At 37.7% G+C, this 22,191-nt stretch overlaps 1 protein-coding gene across 1 annotated transcript in view; it reads left to right on the top strand.

Moving 5' to 3' along the window:
• The first annotated feature begins 1,260 nt into the window (after positions 1 to 1,260).
• Positions 1,261 to 22,191, top strand: part of POC5 (POC5 centriolar protein) — a 27,388-nt gene continuing 6,457 nt past the window's right edge. Inside the window, exons 1-8 of the mRNA XM_009870006.1 lie at positions 1,261 to 1,344; positions 4,425 to 4,472; positions 6,248 to 6,395; positions 15,773 to 15,969; positions 16,352 to 16,528; positions 19,524 to 19,628; positions 20,823 to 21,002; positions 21,310 to 21,472. Coding sequence (XP_009868308.1) covers positions 1,261 to 1,344; positions 4,425 to 4,472; positions 6,248 to 6,395; positions 15,773 to 15,969; positions 16,352 to 16,528; positions 19,524 to 19,628; positions 20,823 to 21,002; positions 21,310 to 21,472 — 1,102 coding nt within the window. The remainder of the gene's footprint in view (positions 1,345 to 4,424; positions 4,473 to 6,247; positions 6,396 to 15,772; positions 15,970 to 16,351; positions 16,529 to 19,523; positions 19,629 to 20,822; positions 21,003 to 21,309; positions 21,473 to 22,191) is intronic.

A 22,191-nucleotide genomic window follows, 5' to 3' on the forward strand; every position in this document is an offset into this window, starting at 1 on the left:
CTTAGTATATTAGAGCTTAGCTCAGCAGAAAGCAGGGAGATAGTAATGTCTTTTACAAGAAATCTGAGCATTTAAAACTGTCTATACCATTTTTAAAATGTTTATCTTCATCACAGGAATGAACTTCCCATTCTGAAACATGTAGGTACCAGTGGCAGAGAGAGCTTTTGTGGTGTAGGAAGAATCAGTATCTAGAATAACTCAAAGAACAAAAAGACAATTTCTGTCTGTGTTCCTTTAGAGAGAGCGCTGTGAGACTGTTGTGGGTTTTTTGACATTTTGAAAAAAGGTGATGCTTAAAGAGGATGTTCCTGCCAATTTAATGAGAGTACAGCTAGCAATTTAAAAATAGCATTTGTGTCAGAAAATGCATCTGTTTAACAAACAACTGAGACTATTATAATTGATAGTTTTAAAAGTCTCTCTAAAAATAAATTTTCCTTGCTTACTACATTGTGCAAGAAGTCGTCTCCTCTGGTTATTTATGGTCGTCTTTTTTCCTATCCTTATTCTCTGCTAATAACTCCCTGCTCAATGTGTCTGAAGATTGGTTTTCGTGTGTATCAGGCAACTATAATGCTCTGACATTCGTTAACAAATTAATCATGCTTAATATTAATTTCCTACTCATTCTGTAATCCTTTTCATTCCCCCCACCCTTGATATCCTTTAGAGTTCTTTTTCCCCGTATCCTATCAAGTTTTATCACCAGAGCTTCAGTTCTTCACTGAAGGACTTACTTAGGGCTGTGATAGATTAAAAGATATATTTAACACAGAGTCATGGAATGGTTTAGATTGGAAGGGACCTTGAAGATCATCTAGTCCCAACGCCTCTGCCATGGACAGAGAGACCGCCCACTAGACCAGGTTGCTCAAAGCCCCTGGCCTTGGACACTTCCAAGGAGTGGGCTCCAACAGCTTCTCTGGGCAACCTGTTCCAGTGTCTCCCCACCTTCACAGTAAAGAACTTTTTCCTAGTATCAATTTATCCTCTTTCATTCTAAAACCGTTATCCCTTGTCCTATCGCTACGCTCCCTGATAAAGAAGTCAGTGGAAGTCTTTTCAGGGTTTTTAGTATGGTTTAGATCAGGCAGTTTCCTACCTAGCATTGTGTTATGAGACCAGACAAACAGTTAAGCAAACAGAGTATGTGTTGTTGTAGTTTCTGGGGAAAATGTTGGTGAACATACAGTAAACATATTGGAACTGAAAAATGAAGTTCCACTTCTGCTGTTTTATAGACTAACTTTGTGCAGAATGTCATCAGATGAGGAGAAAAGCGCAAGTCCAGTTTTGCCAAAAGACTCTGTTCGAGGCACTTCTGTTTCTTCAGATCTCCAGGTAGGAAAGAGACAACCTCATTTGGTTCACTATTCTTGTTTTGGTTTATTTTATTTGGCAAAAAATAATTATGATGAAATCTAACAAAACTTGCATCTTCTTTATGTTCTACCTGTAGAGGAAAATAATAGCAGTGTTAATGAGAAGAAACAAATTAGACAGAAAAATCAGAGGTTAAAATGTCTTCACCTGAATTCTCTTTTGTGCATTTCACAGGATATTTCAATTAATATGAAAAAGCTTATCTAAACATAAGAGGGTGATCAATGACAGGTAAAACAGTACAGTTGTCTTTTTTCTGGTGTTAATTTTAATGTGTGTTAAGTCTTATCAAGAAATATAAATTTAACACAGTAGGGTAGAAACCCATTATTTCTGAGGGATGAGGTATAATTACGTGTTAGGCTTCTTACATGATTATGTAAGAATTGATTTTTTTTTTTAAATGGATTTATTTCCCTTGGGGTAGGACTGTGGCTACATTAATCTCAGAAATTATTTTTTATTTGTTTCAAACATGCCAAGATATGGCATATTTGCATCAAATCTGCCAAGATATGCTGAAACTATGATTTTCCTTTTCCATGGTCAGCATTATTTTGAGGGAGTGCAAAGATACTGGATAAGTCTTGTCCTATTCTTTTGAAAGTAGCAGATTTTCAGCCTGTAATAACTGGTAATTGCTATTTGAGTAGCAGTGTGGTTTGTTTTTTTTCCTTTGACAGGATTCTATCCAAACCAGGCTAGTTTTGATGAAAATAAGTTTGCCTAGTTGCCTTGTAGAAATGCATCTGTACTCTCAACACCTGGTGGAATGGACACTTACAGCAGAAGCGCTGTTGAGTTATGGTGGTTTTTTTCTTTATAGGGATTGGCTTTGTGCCTTTTAAACTATATGTTTCTGAACAAGTAATTGCTTCAACTCGTATGCTTCTATATATGTGGTCATATCTCTTTCTTAATACTTGTTCAACAATAGTAATTCACTATTGTGAATTATTATTTCCAATGCCTTTTGTAGTTGGAAAACAGGATAAAGGCATTGTGTGACAAGTTTCGGAAGACCAGCATCAAGAAGGCCCTAAGGCCACCTTGTGGCCTTATGATAAACTAGTATTAATAGATGACTGTTGTGCAACTGAGAACACAAATAGAATAGGAATAAGAATAGACACTGGAGTAGACACTGGAGTAGACTAGAACAGAACAGTTCAAAGGGACCTATAACGATCACCTTATCCAACTGCCTGACTGACTCAGGGCTGACCTAAAAGTTGAGGGCATTGTCCAAATGCCTCTTAAACACTGGCAGGCTCGGGACATTGACCACCCCTCTAGGAAGGTGGTTCCAGTGTTTGACCACCTTTTCAGTAATGTCTCCTAATGTCCAGTCTAAACCTACCCTGGAATAGCTTTGAACCGTTCCCACGTGTCCTGTCACTGGATCCCAGGGAGAAGGGATTGGTACCTCCCTCTTCATTTACCCCCCTCAGGAAGCTGCAGAGGTCAATGAGGTTGCCTCTCAGCCTCCTTCTCTCTGAGCTAGACAAACCCAGAGGTCTCGGCTGCTCCTCATAGGAGTCTATTACTATTGAAAAAGAACAGTAGGGTTACAGCTGAGGGGTGAGAATCTTGACAAGGAAGCTATCTGCTCCTTTTAGGTAATTTTGAAGGGCCTTTTTGTTTTGTTTGGGCCTTTTTGATAATTTTGAGCTTTTAAATAAAGGCCAGATTATTACCTTTTCGTTGTAAAAAGAATCCACTGGCTCTCAGAGCATTTCCATTTATGTTTGAGTCATACAAGACTTTTTCCATTGAATCCATTCTTTTTGTGGTACTCTGTCCTTAGGATTGCAGTTAAGGATACCAAGTTTTTGCAGCATCTGTACATTTTTATTATGCTTTGAGAAGAAAAGTAAAAAAAAAAACCAACCAACTTCTGAGTGCTCTTGTACATTTTTGCTCGTTTGCAGCACTGATTTGTGTGTTTCTACAAAGCCAAGGTAGCATGCATTAGAATCATGGAATGGCCTAGGCTGGAAGGGACCTTAGAGACCATTTAATCCAACCTCCCTGTCAGGGCAGGGACGTCTCTCAACTAGTTCAGGCAACACGTGGGGATTGAATGGGGATCGAACCCGTGACCTTGGTGTTTTCAGAACCACGCTCTAACCGACTGAGCTAACACCAGCCCCAAATGATCAAAACTCCTCTGACCTTCAGGCCTTGTAACTGCATTCCTGTAGTTTTATATTCTAACAGATTTTTTGTAGTTGACATCACTCCTTGAAAACATAGTAAGTAAACCAAAGATATATTGTTAATTTTATTTTATTATTTTTATTTGAAATTCATTGGTTAATAATGCATTCCAGTTACATCCTTGTTACAGAATATTTAAGATGGGCATAATCATGGAATCATCTAGTTTTAAAAGACCTTTGAGATCATCAAGTCCAAATCGTTAACCTAACAGTGACAAGTCCACCACTAAACCATGTCCCTAAGCGCCATATCTACACATTCTTAAAGTAGCTTCAGCAATGGTGACCCAACCACTTCTGACAACCCTTTTGGTGAAGAAATTTTTCCTAATATCCAATCTAAACCTCCCCTGGCACAACTTGAGGGCCTTTTCTCTTGCTCCATCACTTGTTAATTTGGAGAAGACCCCCACCTCACTACAACCTCTTTTCAAGTAGTTGTAGAGAGCCTCCTTTTCTCCAGGCTACGCAACCCCAGTTTCCTCAGTTGCTCCTCGTAAGACTTGTGTTCTAGACTCTTCACCAGCTTCGTTGCTCTCCTCTGGACCTGCACCAACACCTCAATATCCTTCTTGGAGTGAGGGTCCCAAACCTGAATTCAGGAATCAAGATGTGGCTTCACCTGAACAGGGGCACAACCTCTTCCCGTAATTACTCAATGTTTTCATTTCTCTGTCTTACATTCTTATTGTAGTCTCCATGATTATTATGTATCTAAGTTTATGGTTACAATTGGAATACTGTCTTTCCTTTGATATTTGCATTCAACTTGATTCCAGTAGTGTTGTAATGTAATTTATAAGCATTTATTTCCAGATTTTTCACTGGATGCTGTCTAATGACACGCTTTCTGTGTATAAGAGTGTGTCTTCTTGCACATAGTGGATTATTTGGGCTTTAATAAGAGTGTTAGAACTTGAAAGACTAGATGAATTTCCTGCTATAAATTGATATTTTGAGTGCTCGGGATGTCTATAATAAGTCAAACTGTGTGCTAGTGATTAAATTGGGTGACTCAAAATCAGCCACCTACTTGTACCTGACATCCTACCTGCTGTGTCCCTTGAATTAGATAAGGTAATCATGCAAGCAGCTGGATCAGCTCTGACTGGAAACTAACTCATTTTGGGGGAAAGAATTAATTCTAATTTGCTATTTGGTCACACAATCTCTTTTAAGAAGACAGAGAAGTGATCTAGTGTCTTCTTCACAACCATTTAATGTAAATGAGTTAAGGCAAAGACGTTTGCTTTTTTGCTCTGCTGAAATTTTTCTGCAGAAAATTTTGTACAGTTGCACGTAGTACCTGATTGAATAACTCATCTAAAGACACTTGTTTTCTTATTTTAATATCTGATTAAATATAGACCATATTTCTTTAGAAATATGTGGATATGGAAAAATTGATAGTTTGTTGATTTGCAACTGATTATACCTTTTACATGAAATATGATACTTCCTTTTGCTTATCAGAAAGATGCATTATGTGTTAGTTTATATAGCTTCATACACATTTATTTAGCCTTTTAATGTTAGCATGATAGGTTAGAAGATGGGAAACAAAAATTTGAAAGGAAACTAGAATTCAGCTAAAATGTACAAAACCTATCTTCTTAAATTCTCTAATTACTTGATACCCACATAAATGTAACAGTTACACTGAAAGATTTAAATTATTATCCTGTTTAACTTGTAGATTCAAAAACATATTACATGTAATTGGTATGTTTAACTGATTGTTTTCACTCTAACTTTCCCCAGCTTGAAGAGGAAAATAATTTTTCAATTCACAATTGGTTTCTGAGCTTTGACCTCATTAAGACACTAAACAGAATTAATTTGATACTGTTTTGTGAAGAAAAATGACTTCTAGTGGCCTAGTTTAGTACTTTCCAACTGGCTGGGGTTTTTTCAACTGTTTAATTAGTGACTGATCAGTTTCAGCATCTAACTGCTACTGGACCTTTTAATAAGCTGTAATAGAAATTTTTATCAGTTTCACATTGAACTCTAAATACTTTCGTTGTGAAAATCTGTTTCATTAGGAGATTTCAAAAACTGTTGATTGGCTTACTTTGATACACAGTATGATGCCATGTACTAGCTAGATTTATTTGTAACAGGAAAGCTTTTATATTAGTAATATATACACATTCCCTATATAATTTTTGAAAATGCGTAATATAGGATGAGAATAATTGTATCTAATCCAAAGAAAATACTGGATAATCAAATGTCTTTTGATGATTTGCTTTAGAACTCCCACCAAAGAAATTGTAATATGACTCTGTTCAGTAGCTTCTTTGTCAGCGATGTAAAATAAAAAATTTTCTTTGCAATAATGGTAATGCTTAGAAGTAGTATAGAGTGATTAATGGCTTGTGTGATCTGGAATTTTTTTTCAGGTCCTGTTTTTGTTTAAGGTGACTATTATAGTGTCCAGTTCTGGCATCTAGCAAAGTCTTTTGGTGTAACCATTGCAGTGTTGTAAGCAGAATGGCCATGAAACAAGAAAAAGATAAATCATTTTAATCATGATAGGGAAACAGCTCATTTTTGCAACTATATATATATATATATGCCTAGTTTTTAGAAATGTAATCTTGGTTTTGTAATTATTTGTCATCATTTTGTGACAGGAGGAATACGAAGAGCTGCTTCATTATGCTGTAGTGACTCCAAAGTTTGGACGGTGTGTCTCAAAGCGATCAGAAGCTGCTTCAGCACTGAGAGTGGGTAGAAGATTTTCAAATGATACAGATGATGCCATTCACCGTAAGACTCCAGGTAATATGTGCAAAGCTATGCTTCAGCTTTCTAATAGCTTCTGTTTGAAAAATATACATAGCTCATATATAGTGCATTTGTATCTTGCACAACAAGAAATTTAGGAAGACGTGTTCACTAAAGGCTTCTGTCTCTGGCGTTGCTTTCAGATGATGGTATGAATGTGCTGACAGTCTCTGTGTTTTGTGATGCAGGTGTTTTAAGTGGTTGGTGTAATAATAGTGTAATACCCTTACAGTATACTTCTTTGACAGGTCACAACTGCTTCTTTGCTCATATCTGTGCTCCCACGATAGATAAACTCTTTTAGTTTAATCACTCAATTCTAGTTTTCCTTTGTTGCTTTATGTTTAGAACTGTATAGTGTCTTGTGATGTATTAGTAACACTAATATTTAAGGTTGTATGTTGTTTGCTTTATTTTTCACTAGTATTTGGATTCATGAAGCTCTGTTAATTTTGCTTCAGAATCATAGAATGATTTGTGTTGGAAGGCACCTCAGAGATCATCTAGTTCCAACTCCCCTGCCATGGCAGGGAAATCTCCCACTAGATCAGGCTGCTCAGAGCCCCATCCAGCCCGGTCTTGAACACCTCCAGGGGTGGAGCATCCACAACCTCCCTGGGCAACCTGTTCCAGTGCCTCACCACTGTCAGGGTAAAGCTCCCTTACCCCTAGTCTAAACCTACACTCTTGCAGCTTCCACCCATTACCCCTCATCCTGTCACTACAGGCCACTGTAAAAAGTCCCTCCCCAGCCTTCTTGTAGGCCCCCTTCAGTTACTGGAAGGCTGCTATAAGGTCTCTCCAGAGCCTTCTTTTTTCCAGGCTGAAAAAGCCTACCTCTCTCATCCTGTCCTCATAGGAGAGGTACTCCAGCCCTGTGACCATCTTGGTAGCCCTCCTCTGGACCTGCTACAACAGCTCCATGTCTGTCTTGTGTTGGGGGTTCCAGAGCTGGACACAGTATTCCAGGTGGGGTCTCACAAGGGCAGAGCAGAGGGGCAGAATCACCTCCCTCGCCCGGCTGGTCACACATCTCTTGATGCATTCCAGGATACGGTTGGCTTTCTGGGCCACAAGCACACACTATTGTCTCATGTTGATCTTATCGTCCACCAACATGCCCAAATCCTTCTCCTCAGGACTGGTCTCAGTCAACTCATTTCCCAGCCTGCATCTGTGCTTGGGATTGCCTTGACCCAGGTGCAGGACCTTACACTTGGCCTTGTTTAACTTCATGAGGTTGGCCTGGGCCCACCTCTCAAGCCTGTCAAGATCCCTCTGGATGGCATCCTTTCCCTCCAGCATGTCGACTGCAACACACAACTTTGTGTCATTGACAAACTTGCTGAGGGTGCACTTGATGCCACTGTCCATGTCGCTGACAAAGATGTTGAATAGTATCGGTCCCTGTACTGATCCCTGAGGGACACCACTTGTCACTGGTCTCCATTTGGACATTGAGCCATTGACCACAACTCTTTGAGTGCGATCTTCCAGCCAGTTTGTTATCCACCAAGAGGTCCATCTATCAAATCCATGTCTTTCTAACTTGGAGACCAGGATGTTGTGCGGGACAGTGTCAAAGGCCTTGCAGAAGTCAAGGTAGATGACTTCAGTTACTCTTCCCTTGTCAATTAATTCTGTTACTCCATCATATAAGGCCATCAGATTTGTCAGGCAGGATTTTCCCTTGGTGAAGCCATGTTGGTTGCCACCAGTCACCTCCACATTTTCCATCTGCCATAGGAGACCCTTCAGAGGGATGTACTCCATGATCTTGCCAGGCACAGAAGTGAGACTGACTGATCTCTGGTTGCCTGAGTCTTCTTTTTTTCCCTTTTTAAAAATCAGAATGATGTTTCCCCCTTTCCAGTCAGTGAGTACTTCACCAGACTGCCATGACCTCTCAGATATGATGGAAAGAAACCCAGCAACCTCATTTGCCAGTTCCCTCAGGATTCATGGATGGATCTCATCAGGTCCTGTGGACTTGTACACATTCAAGTTCTTTAAATGGCCACGAACCTGATCTTCACTTACAGTGAGTGGATTTTCCGTCTTCTAGCCCCTACCTTCAGCTTCTACAACTTGGACATTGTGGCTAGAGCCCTTGCTGGTGAAGACTGAGGCAAAGAAGTCACTGAGAACCTCCACCTTCTCCCTATCCTTCATGACCAGTTCCCTTCCTCTTTCATAACCCCTTCCAGAGAGGGGCCACATCTTCCCTAGCCTTCTTTTTGTCATCATACATGCCTTACATATTTACTAGGGAGTTTAGCTTAATCAGGAAGAACTCACTTTAAGTTAACTTCTATGCTTTATCATACTATTTCATCACAGAAATCTCTACCTACAGTTTTCTCTTCACTCCTCTTTTTGTGACCCTAGAGGATGGGTTTATCTCTACTGTTTGAAGGAGCATGGGATGTAAATTGTGTAGATAGTTATACTATTAAAACTAAGCAGCCTTGAAGTGCTGTGTAAATCTAGTACTGATCATCAGAGTAAATGTTGTTCATAGCTAATTTGTGCAGGAACTGTTGGCCATGCTGATCAGAGCTAAATAACTATCTGCTAGCAAGAATTTACCATTGCCATTGCAAAGGGCAATGCAGAAACTGAAAGTTGTTTATCTCATATTAGAAAGAGAACCATGATAAAAAGTAATTTTGTATTCTTAAATTTTACATTGTTTTCACTGGAATATAAATCAGCCTTAGTAAGCTATCAATTACCATTTAGTTAATTCATGTTAATACAATATAACAAAAATATCTAGAAACAGGTTCTTAAAACAAGGAATGTGACTAAAGTGAGAGACGTAACACTGGTTATGCTCTGTATGCTTCCACAGTAAGTCTATGCACTGACCTTCAGATAGAGACACCCAGACCAATACATCTCCTTCTGCTATACCATAAGGAGAAGTCTTTTATAATTTTTATAAACTAATGCAAAATCTTAGTCCTTAAGGACATCATATTTTTAACGTCTCCCTAAGCAGAATTAGTCTTGTTGTTCTGTATATCAGACTGCCATAGGAAATGTTTAAGGCATGATTTTGAGTTCGTTGAAACTATGACAATGGAGTTTTGGAGAGAGAGAAAGATTATTCTATAATGGAAGTAGATGCGGAAATAGAATGTGAATAATATTAGAAAAATTTCCACCAACAGAAAAATTTCAGCTGCAACCTTTGCATTTTGATTTTTTTATGTATTGAAGTTGATTAACTTGATCCAGTGTGGTTACGTCTTGTGTAGAAATTGTACCAAGTTGCATAAGAAATCAGCTCAGTAGAAGCTGCTATTATTTTGTAAAATGGCGATTATTCTTGAACAGTCAAACATCTAGAAAAAAATTCGCTATAGTAATAGGTATTCCCGCAGCTCCTAGATTGAGAGCAGTTGCTTGGGGTTTAAAAAAATTATACAAAATGTTTTGTTTGGGGGAATAAAATATTCTCATCTGTTAGGTTAAGGTGCCAAAAACTGTGGTTTGATATATTTAGATGAAGGGGATGTTTAAGCTACCTGTGATTTCCACAGCCAAAAAACATTCTGTGCCTACAGTTGAGATTCTAATACTCTGACCAGGTTCCTTTAGATACTTTACACAAGGAAGGCTTAGTCTTGCAGTACCAATTTAGTCATCTGAAGACATTTGCTGTTATATGGTTCAGCGGAGTGATGCAGCAATATACTAAAGTTGCAATGCAAGTACATGTCATGGTCTGCTTGGATCTCTTAAATATACAGGTCAGCATACTCTGTAAATTGAACTTTATTTTCTGACCTCACTGTGGAAGAAAACAAACACGTGAAACAAGGTCTCAATCCCCTTTGTACAGACTGGTCTAATACATAAATTCATTAATTCATACTTTAATTCATTAGGTTTCTCATTTACAAGTTCTCCAATTCAATATTCAGAGCTCACACCCTGTGAGCAAAACAGTTGCCTAACTGACAGAGAGAGTGCTGACCCTTCCTCTTCTGTGACAGCACAGGCCTCCCCATATCACACCAGGAAGCACAAAAGCCGCAGCAGTCTGACTGCAGTTGGGTGCATTTCGAAAGCTTTTTGGGTAAGGCCATGTACTTCCAGCTTGGAAGTTTGGTCTATACTATTTCTGTAAGTTAGCGGATTCTGAAAGAACTTCCAGAAAATGACAGCAAGGATTATGGCTGCAGGAGACAGCAAGCTGCAGGTGATAATGGCTGCATAATGACCTGTAGCCTTTCTGCCCATCACATCCTGCCTGCATGCTGCTCTTGCTTGGACCTAGTGGCGCTACACTCAGGATGCACCAGGCCTTAAAATGAACTGTGTGTTAACCAGAGTCTGAGCAGGTCTTCAGTGAGTAGTCACAGCATGATACAGTAATTATAATATACAATTGTATCACAGTACAGAAATGTTTTCTGTTACCAGTGTCTATGCGTCAATCTTTGTCCCCAGTTGCTGGGAAAGACCATGTGGGTTAAAGCTAGCTCTAGCCCATGCTCTTGAGTCAACACTTCTCACTTGTTCCTCTGGCTGGCACAGGAATGCATTCACACTTTTGATTAACTAACACCACTTACACAACCAGTTGATCCACTGAACTGGTACAGACGTTTATGAAAAACAAAACCACCCTCTGCTGCTCCCTATGTTAAGTTCAGCTTTCTTTACAGCAAATACCATCACTCTGAGTAGCAGGCCGTTGATCAGTCACACTAGTCATTGCCAGGATTCAAGTACACTTGCAAAACTGTTGAATTGTAGTGGAGTTCAGGTCAGATGCTGCAAGCATTCCTCAACCTGAGTTGTTCTATAAAAGAGAAGTAGAAAAATTCAAACCCAGCTATATGGAGTTGTATTATGGGGCAAATTCTAGTTCAGGTTTTGTCCCTAGTGCTATCTCCCTAGAGTTTTGTCTTCTGGTTTGAATGAAACATTGTTTTTTAAGGGATTTTTTTTTTTTTTTAGTAGATGGCTCTAAAATCTATTTTTGATCATATTTGTCTGAAGAAAAGGTCTTAGCCAGCACTGTCTGCTGTCTCTCTTTAGCTCTGAGAGAGGGATTATGCTCTCTCTTTTTTTTTTTTCCCCCCTGGGCCAAACATGTAGTCTATGAAGTCTTTGTTCCTTTTTGCTGCCTAAAGATGTGCCATGGAAGTGAGAGGACAAATTTCCGTTCCCTTGATTGGTTCTCTTGAAATATTTGAGTAGAGTTATCTTTTAGTATGCTTAATATTTGCAAGCTGTATTTAATTGTCATAGAACAAGGGAAGAAATGCTCTTATACTTGATGGTGATCAGAATTTTTGCATTACAGTTTTATGTATTACTTGTTACAATGCACCACATACTCCTCTAAGTTATAGACACTTAGAGGTGTATTATCTTTCCAAGGGGCAGTACCTTGCAAAATATAATTTGTTTTTTGTCTTCAAAATAAAATTAAAAAATATGTTCTTGATCGTCTTGGAAACTGAGGCAAGATAAATATTCACAGGGCCCTATCATGATTCTATTAATTACATACTATAAATAAACTTCTGGTACTTTGCTGCTTTATCAAAACATAGGGTTGCTGTCCAGAGTGTCCCTACACCCTGTCAGTCTTGGAAAGAGGTGTTTATATCTCCTTGAGACAGAGCAAGCTTGAAACAGTCTAGTTGTAAAAAAGTTATTTCAACTTTTAGTATAGGATCTAACCGTAATCTGTCCAACTTTTCTGTATAACCTACAGTACTGATCAAGGGTGATGGTGTGTTTGAGTGGTGTTTGCCACAGTGTTATGTGTGCATCGCAGTACCTTTTTCCTCCCCGATACTAATAACAAAAATTTGGATGAGCAGTGAGAAAGTAGTTAAATTCAAGTTCAATACTACACCTCTGATACTGACGAGATAGGATAGATTAACAGGTTTTTTTTCTGAAGGACAGTTAATTTTTTTGTTTAGCTTCATTCTTTTCGAATTGCTACATGCTCACACTAAAAACTGGACTCTCTGACATTTGTTCTTTTCCTGTCAGGCAGTTGCTGTGTTAAAATAACAAAAATAAAATTTACTAGGATAGCGTTCAATAACTTTGAAAAACAAAATGTCTGTCTGTACTGGGTGTAGAGTTAATTCCTAAAAGTTTACTCTTCTGCAGAGTTTCTCAAACTTGCAGTGCTCTTTCTACTTCTCCATGTAATGCTGGTATTGAGACCAAGAGAGTTTCCAATGCCACATGATACCTTCTGAATTGAAGTTCAGTGTGTGGAGTATTCTCTGGTCTGGCGTTTTGACTTTCTTCTCAGGCTTTTGAAGCCGAAGTGAGTGTTTCACCTGTGATGGTAGAAGTCTAATTACTAGTAATCAGTAAATTTAATGATGCATAGTATCTTTGCTAAAAGCTTTCAGTCAAATAAGAGAAATAATAGGAATAGAACGTGCTGTACTATTCAGTTCAATGTCCAAATGCTTTTAAACTTTGAAACCGAAAACTTAGTTTTCTGTTCTTATTTAGCTGATTAAATACAAAAGTTACTAAGACTTTAGCAGTAAATTATTTGTAACAAAGGTGTGTAAAGATGACTCATACCCAAACAGTGGAAAAATTCCTTCTTTTCAGGCTACCAGTCCTCAGTATTGGTCCGTTACACTTCTGAGAAGATTTTTAATAAACAAGTAAACATTTCAGCAATTTGCTACCCTCAGCTTGGACCACTGATAGAAGATCATGTGTGAGAACAGTCTGTCAGAGTTTATTTACTTACTAAAAGCAGAGAAATCATATACTAGAGGAACACAGAAAACACTGAAACAGTAATATTGGGATAACAGACAACTGGAAAACCAGCTAATTTCATTACCTCTTTTATAAAAAAGAATATGGTCTAGAGATCTGTTGGAGTAAGTGCCTGGAGGGATTATTCAAGGAAGCACATTATATAAATTTATCCTATCAAGTGATTCCATGTTCTTGGTAACTTAGTGCACTGTAACTGAGTGGCATCTTGCAGTGAAAGGAGTGGCATTTGTGCAGTGAAAGGAATAGAAAGGCAGAAGGAGAGCATTAGGAATAAGAACGAAATTAATATATATGCAACTAGAACTGACAGAAATTACATAAGGTGATGATACAAACATGTAACAGGTACGTTCAGTGAATGTAGTAAATATCGTAAATGAGAAAAATAGAATAAGGTAATTTGCATTTAGGGTGGATTAAAGAGAGGGAAGTAATGAACTTATAGCACTATGATCTTGGACTATGGCAGCTGACAGTCTATTTTAACATCCTGGTTTTATTGGTTATATTTTGTTCTTTTTTTCTCTTTGTAAAAATCTTGCAAAACATGCTAAGCTGGACATCTTTGTAATCCAAGCAAATAATAAAAGTTTAAAAATAAAAATCATGCAATTTACTACAATGTCACAACTAAAGGAAGAACACCGTGACATGTAGGAATGGGAACAAGTGGTGAAGGGCAGAACTTGGAATATCTGACAGTAGTAACACTGCCAGATATATTATACTGTGAAGGACCAGCCAGATTCTTTATCACTGAAATTAATTAAATTTCAAGTAGTCTGGGTCCTCTGTGTAGCATGTCATATTTTTTGGAGATGTTTGCAAGGAATGAATATTCAAATTCTGCCATTAGCTGTGCAGTACTTCTCTTATTTCCAGGAGAAACACTGACAAAAAGGCCTGATCTTACTATTCTGGTATGACTGGGAATAATCTGTTTATGTTGTGATGTAGAGAATTTTGTCTAGAGATACGGTGTGTTAAAATGGGGCATTTTTAGCTTAAGCTGATGTTAGCTTTATGATATATAGCTGTATATGACCTTGGGGGAAACACCCAAAATCAATTGTAACTGTCTCTGCATCACAGTTCTTCCTTATTTTGGCTGCCCCCTCCCTGGAGGTGTTCAAGGCCAAGTTGGATGGAGCCTTGAATATCATGATCTAGTTGAGAGGCGTCCCTGCTCATGACAGGGAGGTTGGATTAGATGATCTCTAAGGTCCCTTCCAGCCTAGGCCATTCTATGATTCTATGATTTTATTGATTTCTTCCTGTTTTGGAACATGAGTTTAACAGTTGCGGTAAAACCTATTTTATGTTGTGTACTGTTAGCCAGACAGCCCTTCTCGCTTCCATTGGGCAGGATATCTGACAAAAGACAGTAACTGTAAAAGAGTGTCAGCCATCAGGCTTTGCCTTTAGTAAACTGGAAACATACATTCCCAGTGTCCACTGAAAGTATTGCTTTGTGACAAACAGTTAAGCTTATCTCTTTGTGCTTCCACCAAAAAATAGTACCCATCCACTGTGAAACCAATTGTACAGTCAGTATTTGTTTTCAAAACTGAAGACTGAAGTGTTGGAGGATTCCTTTCTCCATTTCTCCATTTACAGAGGAGAGTATTCTTTTGAAATTATGATTGTTATTAATAACAGGAATCTGACAATCCCTCTTCTTTCCATTTTTTTATTCATCTGTCAACTCGAATAACAAATCTATTAGAATAGCTAAATATGAAACTATTTATTTTCTTCTGTTTACTTAAATATTATCTTTTTAATTCTTAGTTCATTTTGTAATTCTTGTTGGTTGGAGCTCAAATACATGCCCTTTCACTTTTGAGCATTGGTATTTAGCCACGGCATCTGAAAGTGAGACCTTATCGTGTAAGGCATTATGTAAGTTCATGGTAGATATTTCCTTTCTCAAAGAGTTTAAAATATAATTAGATGAGCAAATTAAAGGCTGTAAGGAAGATGGATGCAACTACATAATAACATTGAAATATACCCACAAAGTTGTGTTGTGAATGCACAAGGGAAGGCCCCTGGCCTCAAGAGTTTACAGTCTCATTAAGGAAAATGGCAGAAGTTTTAGATTTTTGACCCAAGGAATTAATTGACAAGAGGTCTTTACTGAGAAAGATGCTTTTCCTTTTCTGGCAACACTGTTTTTTGGTACTTGCTGTGATCATCTTCTTCAAAATTAAATTACATTAGAAGACTCTTCTTGAAGGGAATGGTAGTATTAATTCTACTAACGTTACAATATGACTGTTGATTTAAATATACATATATCTTAGAATCATAGAATCATAGAATATTAGGGGTTGGAAGGGACCTCTAGAGATCATCTAGTCCGATCCTCCTGCCAGAGCAGGATCCCCTACAGTAGGTCACACAGGAATACAGCATATATTTGAATTGGGTTGATTGTTTTACCTGGAGAAAGGAGATTTCTGATGGCATAAATATTTGCAGGCTTGGGTTGTTTTTGCAGGCCTGGCTTCTGACCACAATGCAGACGAGTTAGCCTTTCCAGAGTATCAAATCTTTGTTCTGTGTTTCATTTTTAGTTTTAGTGTCAGTGAAGGAGCCTTCTCAGGCCAATATGGAGCAACTGTGCCATGTTCTTTCAGAAGAGACTATTTCACAAGAGCCCACACACAGTCCAAGAGAAGTAAACAAAACCATAGTGACTGAATCAACTTTACCTGATGAAAAATTAACTGAAATAGAAAACATACTTGATCTCTGGAGTGGACATCTTAAGGTATTTAATTTGTATGGAATTCTGAAAAATCATATACAGTTGTCAGTGTGGTGTAGATTAAGTTGAGAGTGCAAGAAAAGTTGCAGTGTGATTGCACTGGGAAATGGTGATTTTCTTTTTGATTATTGTTGTATATTGCATATAAACACTAGAATACCTTGTTTCAAGAACGTTGGAATAACTTTCTCCATTAGGGATGTTCAGTTAGTATTCAATTGTTCATTATGTCTGGTAATATTTAGAGATATAAACAGCTTGTGTAATGAAGACATCATTGTAAATATTCATGTCTCCTTAATTGCTAAGTGTTTTAAGATTAAAAGATTAGGGAGGAGGGGAATAATTTTAATAATTGGATAACTATCATCCCTTTACCTTTCAGAAGAGTGTTCTGACCGAACTGAAAAAATGGAAGCTTAGTTTTATCGAACATCACAAGCTTCAAATGAGACAAGAAAAAGAGAAACATGCTGCACATGTGAGACATTTGAGCAGTGAGATAGGAAACATGAAGGAGTTGCTACATACCTATGAAATCTCTATTGGCAGGAAAGATGAGGTAGTATTTCACTTTCATAATTCAACAGTTGCTCTCTTTTTAAAAATGCCCACACTGAATTTTGGGGTCCTTCTCTGAACAAAATTCTTGCAGCAAGTAACATGGAGAAATAAATAATGCATTTAGACTGTGATGGGAAAAGAATTGTTGCTAACAATGTTGTCCATTCCAACTGTAGAAACTTACTATGTTGCATTGTTTTTGTCTTAAATATAGGGTCTAGTGTTGTTCCTTGTGTATTTCAGAAAGATCACACTGGCTTAGATGGGTCTATTAGCTATTACATTTTAAAAGCCTTTAATTTTTCAGTGATTGCATTCTTGAATTTTAAACAGAGAACAGCCTCCTGACTGTAAAACAGTCACTATTTTAGGATGCTTAAGAATTGTACATTTGTACAGATTCCTGTAGTTGTATGTTTGGGGTACTTTTCTGCTATCAACGGTATCAACAGCTTCAAAATTAACTAGAGTTGTGGAAATGGATATAAAATTTTGTACATTTGGGGTACTTTTCTGCTATCAACGGTATCAACAATGTCAAAATTTTGGCAGCCCTGCAATCATATAACATAATTGAATCTTCTTACTGTTATCCTGAATTTTTAACCGTGTACCTGAGAACAGTTAATGGAGTTCGGGGCTTTGATTCCTATTTACATTTTTTAAAAAATATCCACTGAAGGAGTTAAAATATGGAGCAGGGTGATGTTTTGTGTCCATTTGGAAAACAGTCTCATCCTACAGAACCAAGCAAATACAAATATTTTAACATTGCAAGAACAGGATTAGTACATCCTTTAACTAATACATATGTGCAAAATTGTTCTTTCAGTGTCTACCATTCAAATATCTCTAATTCTGTTGGATGTCATTGTGTGTTACTCATATTTAGTGCGTCATAATTCTCAATGGTATTTTGAAAGCAGTAATTTTTTTTAACTAGGAAAGAATTTATTTCGTTAGCCATTTGTATTATTCTGTTTCTAAAAAAATGTTGTTTTAATAGAAAATTAATATTGCCATCACCTTAACAGTAAGTGGCAGCACTTCTGTGTATCACACCATATTTATCAAAACTGCTATATTCATAGGCATAACCCAAAGTCCATCATCCTCATAAATATGGCTACTGTAGGTTCATGTAAAGCTCACAAGTTCTTTTTAGTGGCAAAAATATGCTAATTAATAAACATAGATGTATCAAAAGTTGATGTTTTATGTTAGTACATAACTTTTTCAACAAAAAGTAATTATATTAATTTGCTTTCTATTTTATTTTTGATAATTTATGCAAAATTACTTCTGATATGTAAGTTGTTACTTATATAGCTGAGACTATTCAGTTATTGTGAAACTGGGAAAAGTTAAAATTAGTCATATTTAAGCAGAGAAAAGTAGCTTATACTAGATTTAGTAAATTTCAGTATTACAAAAACTCATTCTTGAAATTCTAGAAATGTCTCAAAATGACCTCTATTTGTTTCTGCCATTGAGGAAAGGCTGAAGGAGCTGGGTCTCTTTAGCTTGGAGAAGAGGAGGCTGAGGGGTGATCTCATTAATGTTTATAAATATGTCAAGGGTGAGCATCAGGAGGACGGAGCCGGGCTCTTTTCAGCGACATCCAATGACAGGACAAGGGGCAATGGGTACAGGCTGGAACATAGAAAGTTCAACAAAAATATTAGGAAAAACTTTTTCACTGTGAGGGTGACAGAGCCCTGGCACAGGCTGCCCAGGGAGGTTGTGGAGTTTCTTTCTCTGGAGACATTCAAACCCCGCCTGGATGTGTTCCTGTGTGACCTACTGTGGGTGATCCTGCTCTGGCAGGGGGGCTGGACTAGATGATCTTTTGAGGTCCCTTCTAACCCCTGTCATTCGGTGATTCTGTGATAATTTGAAAACCTTAAAGAAATCAAGATTTTCTGTAGTAGTATTTCATTAAACATTCTGAAGATTGACTGAAACAATTCGTATGAAATTCTGTACTAAAATAGAATGGGAATAATGTACTATTTACTGGATAACTTTATTGATTTAAGAGTAAATTTTATTTTAACTATCACTCATTTCATTGATGTGTGTTCAGTAATTGTGGCATGTAACATAAGCAATTCAAGATATTAAGATATGTTAGCATATAACATCAATGAATAGTGTTCTTCACAGTCTTTTTGCAGTAGCTAAAATAACTTATGTAACTCCCAAGAGTCCCAAGATCGGTTAATATTGCCCATTGGAGTTGCTCGGATGTGACTGATGCAGAATCTACCTTAAGAAGCTGGGCAAGAATATAGAGAAATACCAGTGATTTGGTGTACCCAGTTGGCATAATATGTGGCCTAATCTTTAAGCAGGGAACCTCAGCTGTTTCTGTATATGAATTAAAACATATTTAGAGATTGGTGGTAAGAGGACCTAGTTGCATTCTCTGCCCAGTAGGCCATCTTGCCTTTCAAATGTTTTGATTACTATAGGCCTATATATTATCTTTCATGAGAAGTTTTAAAGAAAACAACAATTCTTAATTGGATTTTTCTGGTTCTTAGCAACTCCTTTCTGCAGATAACTCGTTCCTTTATACTTCAGTTAATAATGCACTAAAACAAACTTTTAATAGAAATGTTCCTGATTTATCAAAGTTGTCTTTGAAATAAGTGATTTTTATGACCTTATGTTACAGTAACATTTAATTATGAGGAAGTAGCACAGAAGCCCGCAGATGGAGGATGAAATAACAATTCTCTTGAACTTCTGAAGCGACACAGTGAAAGGGTTTAAGTGCTACGGTCTGAGTGTTGAAGCCACGGGAATTTTACTTCTGATTTGAAGTCTAATTATTGTTTACTTCTTATTAGAATAAAGAGAAGATTTGGTAGAAAGCATCTGTTGAAAGCAAATGCTCTAAGTGAAAAATAACTGATGCATGAAGTACATTCTATTTGTCCTTACAATGATCATAGCTATTGAAACAGTGTTAATAAATATTTTTGCAGGTGATTGCTAACTTGACCCAAGCATTAGAGGGGCAAAAGGAGAGAACAGAGTTAATGAGAAAGTTTATGATGTGGCGGATTCATCATGTTAAAGCCAAACAAGAGGTATGTGGGTATGTGCACAAAAGTGTGATGAAAGTGAAACCTCTGAACTCAAAAGGGTCAGAGTTTATGCAGTTTGTGTTAGCTTGGAGAAAGGACAATATTTTTTGATGTGTTTGACAATGTCAAGTAGCAGTTTAAAAACACTGGTTTTAAGAACACTGCTGTCAGAATACTCTCTGGGATAAGGAAAAAATCAAACCTATACTTGTCTTATATTTCTCCAATTACTGTGATCAGCTCACACACAGTATCTACATTGCGAAGCAGGTGCCAAGGGAATGTCTGTCTAAATTTCCAACACATTACATTTGAACAGTGGTATGATACAGTGTCATATTTTTGGGGGAAGCCACTTACATGTAAAGCTTCAATTGTTCTGTTTTCCCACACTGCCAAAAGTTGTCACACACAACGTTGGGTATTGCATCAGGTGTCTAGCAGTAAACAGCCCTCTACGTGAAGTATGACAGAAAAGAAGGATCCCGTGTCAAAATTGCAAACCTTTCCCATTCCAGACTTAAAATGGTGAAGCTATATTCAAGACCTTTGTTGATGAGTACCGATTCTGTGCTAGGTTCAAGTTCATGGACGCTACTGAAAACTCTGCTGATTTGCGAAGAGGGGAAGCCTTTTTCTCCTTTCCTTCCCTCCCATGTTAGAATTTACTAATAATTTAGAGTCTATTTTTTACCCAGCTCTTTTATTTTTTCCTATTTAGTTCTGCAAAATAATAATTTAATGCTGAAATATATTATCTGGCAACTGTTTTGAAGCAGAGTAGAGTAACAGAATGGCCTTAAAGGACTTCTTAAAGCATCCTGAGGTCTATATTTAAAAGATATGTGTTTTATGCTAATCATTTGCAGTCTTTGTGACTCCACATTTCACACGGTTGTTGCAGTGAATCACTATGCCACATACCCACTATATGGCTTTCACTATTCTGTGTAACTTAAGGAGTTCACAAATAAGTGTTCTTGTACTGAGGACAGTAACACTTGGTGACGTTCAGGAAGAAACATTGAGCTGCTGATGCTGCTTTGTGTACCACTTCACTGCAACATGTGTCACTCGTGGTGCTCTCACTGTGGCCTGTGTAATATATTGCAAAGCAGTCTTCCACACTCTCAAGTAATTAAAATTTTAGGAAACCTGAACTTGCATATGATGATTTGATTTTATTGTTTTCCTAAGGAATATGCAAATAGAATAGCAGACAGACAATTCCGGACAGCTTTGATGAAGAAAGTATGGACAGCGTGGCGCTCTCTTAGTGAAGAAAAATGGAAAGAAAAAGTAGCAAAAGCCTGTCAGTTAAGGGCAGAAGATGTCTGTGTTCAGCTCACCAATGATTATGAAGCAAAAATTGCAGAGGTAAAATAAGTTGGTTTTTTTTTCTTTGTGTTCTTTCTCTCCTTTATTCTCCATCTCTCCAAAGTATCTCCTTCTCAGCAAATTTAGAAAACATGAGGATCTTCCAATAGAACAGAGCTTCCAAGTACTTGAGAAGATGTGCGGAGTTCTAAGATCTCTGCTAGGGTTTCCAGATGTGTATTTTTTTTTAAGTGAAAATGCGTATCTTTGTAAATGTAGCAAGTGACTTTTTAAAGCTAATTGAGAAATAGGTTCCTAGTTTGCATTCAGAAGTACAAGATAGTCATTTCCTTATTCTCTTTTATAGCTAGCTACTACATTGGAACAGACAAAAGCTGAGATTCTGCGACTGCATGGTGAAAGAGAAGAGTATGAGGACACCATGAGGAAAGCCCTTATGCGTGGTGTATGTGCTTTGAATCTGGAAGCAATGACTGTGTTTCAGTCCAAAGACAGTAGGGCGGATGCTGGTCAGTATAAAAAGCAGCTCAAATTGGTAGTTGGTGGGGGGCAGTTGTGTGCGTTCATTTGGGGGTTTTATTTGTTTTAAAAGATCCTCTTTTTTTTTTTTTCTCCTTACTTTAATGTAACAACTTGTGGCAATACAGAGTTTATCAAACTGTTATTGCCTTAAAAAGTCCTGCAGAATATGATAAGAAATATTCTGATGCTGAAGTTTATACTGCTGTAGTTGAACGGTTGAACATGTCTTCATCCCACCATGCTGGGAGGGTGATAGCCTGCAGCTGAAGACAGAACAAGAAGCCAAGGATGGCAAGCTTCTTAAAATGCTGTGAAAGATTACCCAGAATTCTGTCAGCACCCAGGTTATGGCAAGGAGAGGTGAGGGGGAAAAACCTTCCTCTGTTCTCTTGTAATCTCAGAGTGCAATGAATCTGCTTTTCCCGGACAGCTCTCCCTTCTTTCTTAATCTTGGCTTTTAATGCAAAGAGGGCAAACAGATCTCCCAGGTTCTGTATGTAGTTGTACTCTGTGCCGGAAGAGGAAATAGCAGTGTAATTGTATCAGCAGCACACTGGTAAAACTTGTGCAGCTACACAGGAAAGAGCTGCACACCCTTATTAAAGTAATGAAGTCACCCCCTTCGAGTGAGACAATCTGTAGCAGTAGCAGCGTAATCATGCTGTTGAAGCAGTTTATGTTAAGGAGAATATAGCTGTGCCAGCAG

Source organism: Apaloderma vittatum, unplaced genomic scaffold (assembly GCF_000703405.1).
Source record: "Apaloderma vittatum isolate BGI_N311 unplaced genomic scaffold, ASM70340v1 scaffold12665, whole genome shotgun sequence".
In the NCBI taxonomy this organism is placed as follows: domain Eukaryota; kingdom Metazoa; phylum Chordata; class Aves; order Trogoniformes; family Trogonidae; genus Apaloderma; species Apaloderma vittatum.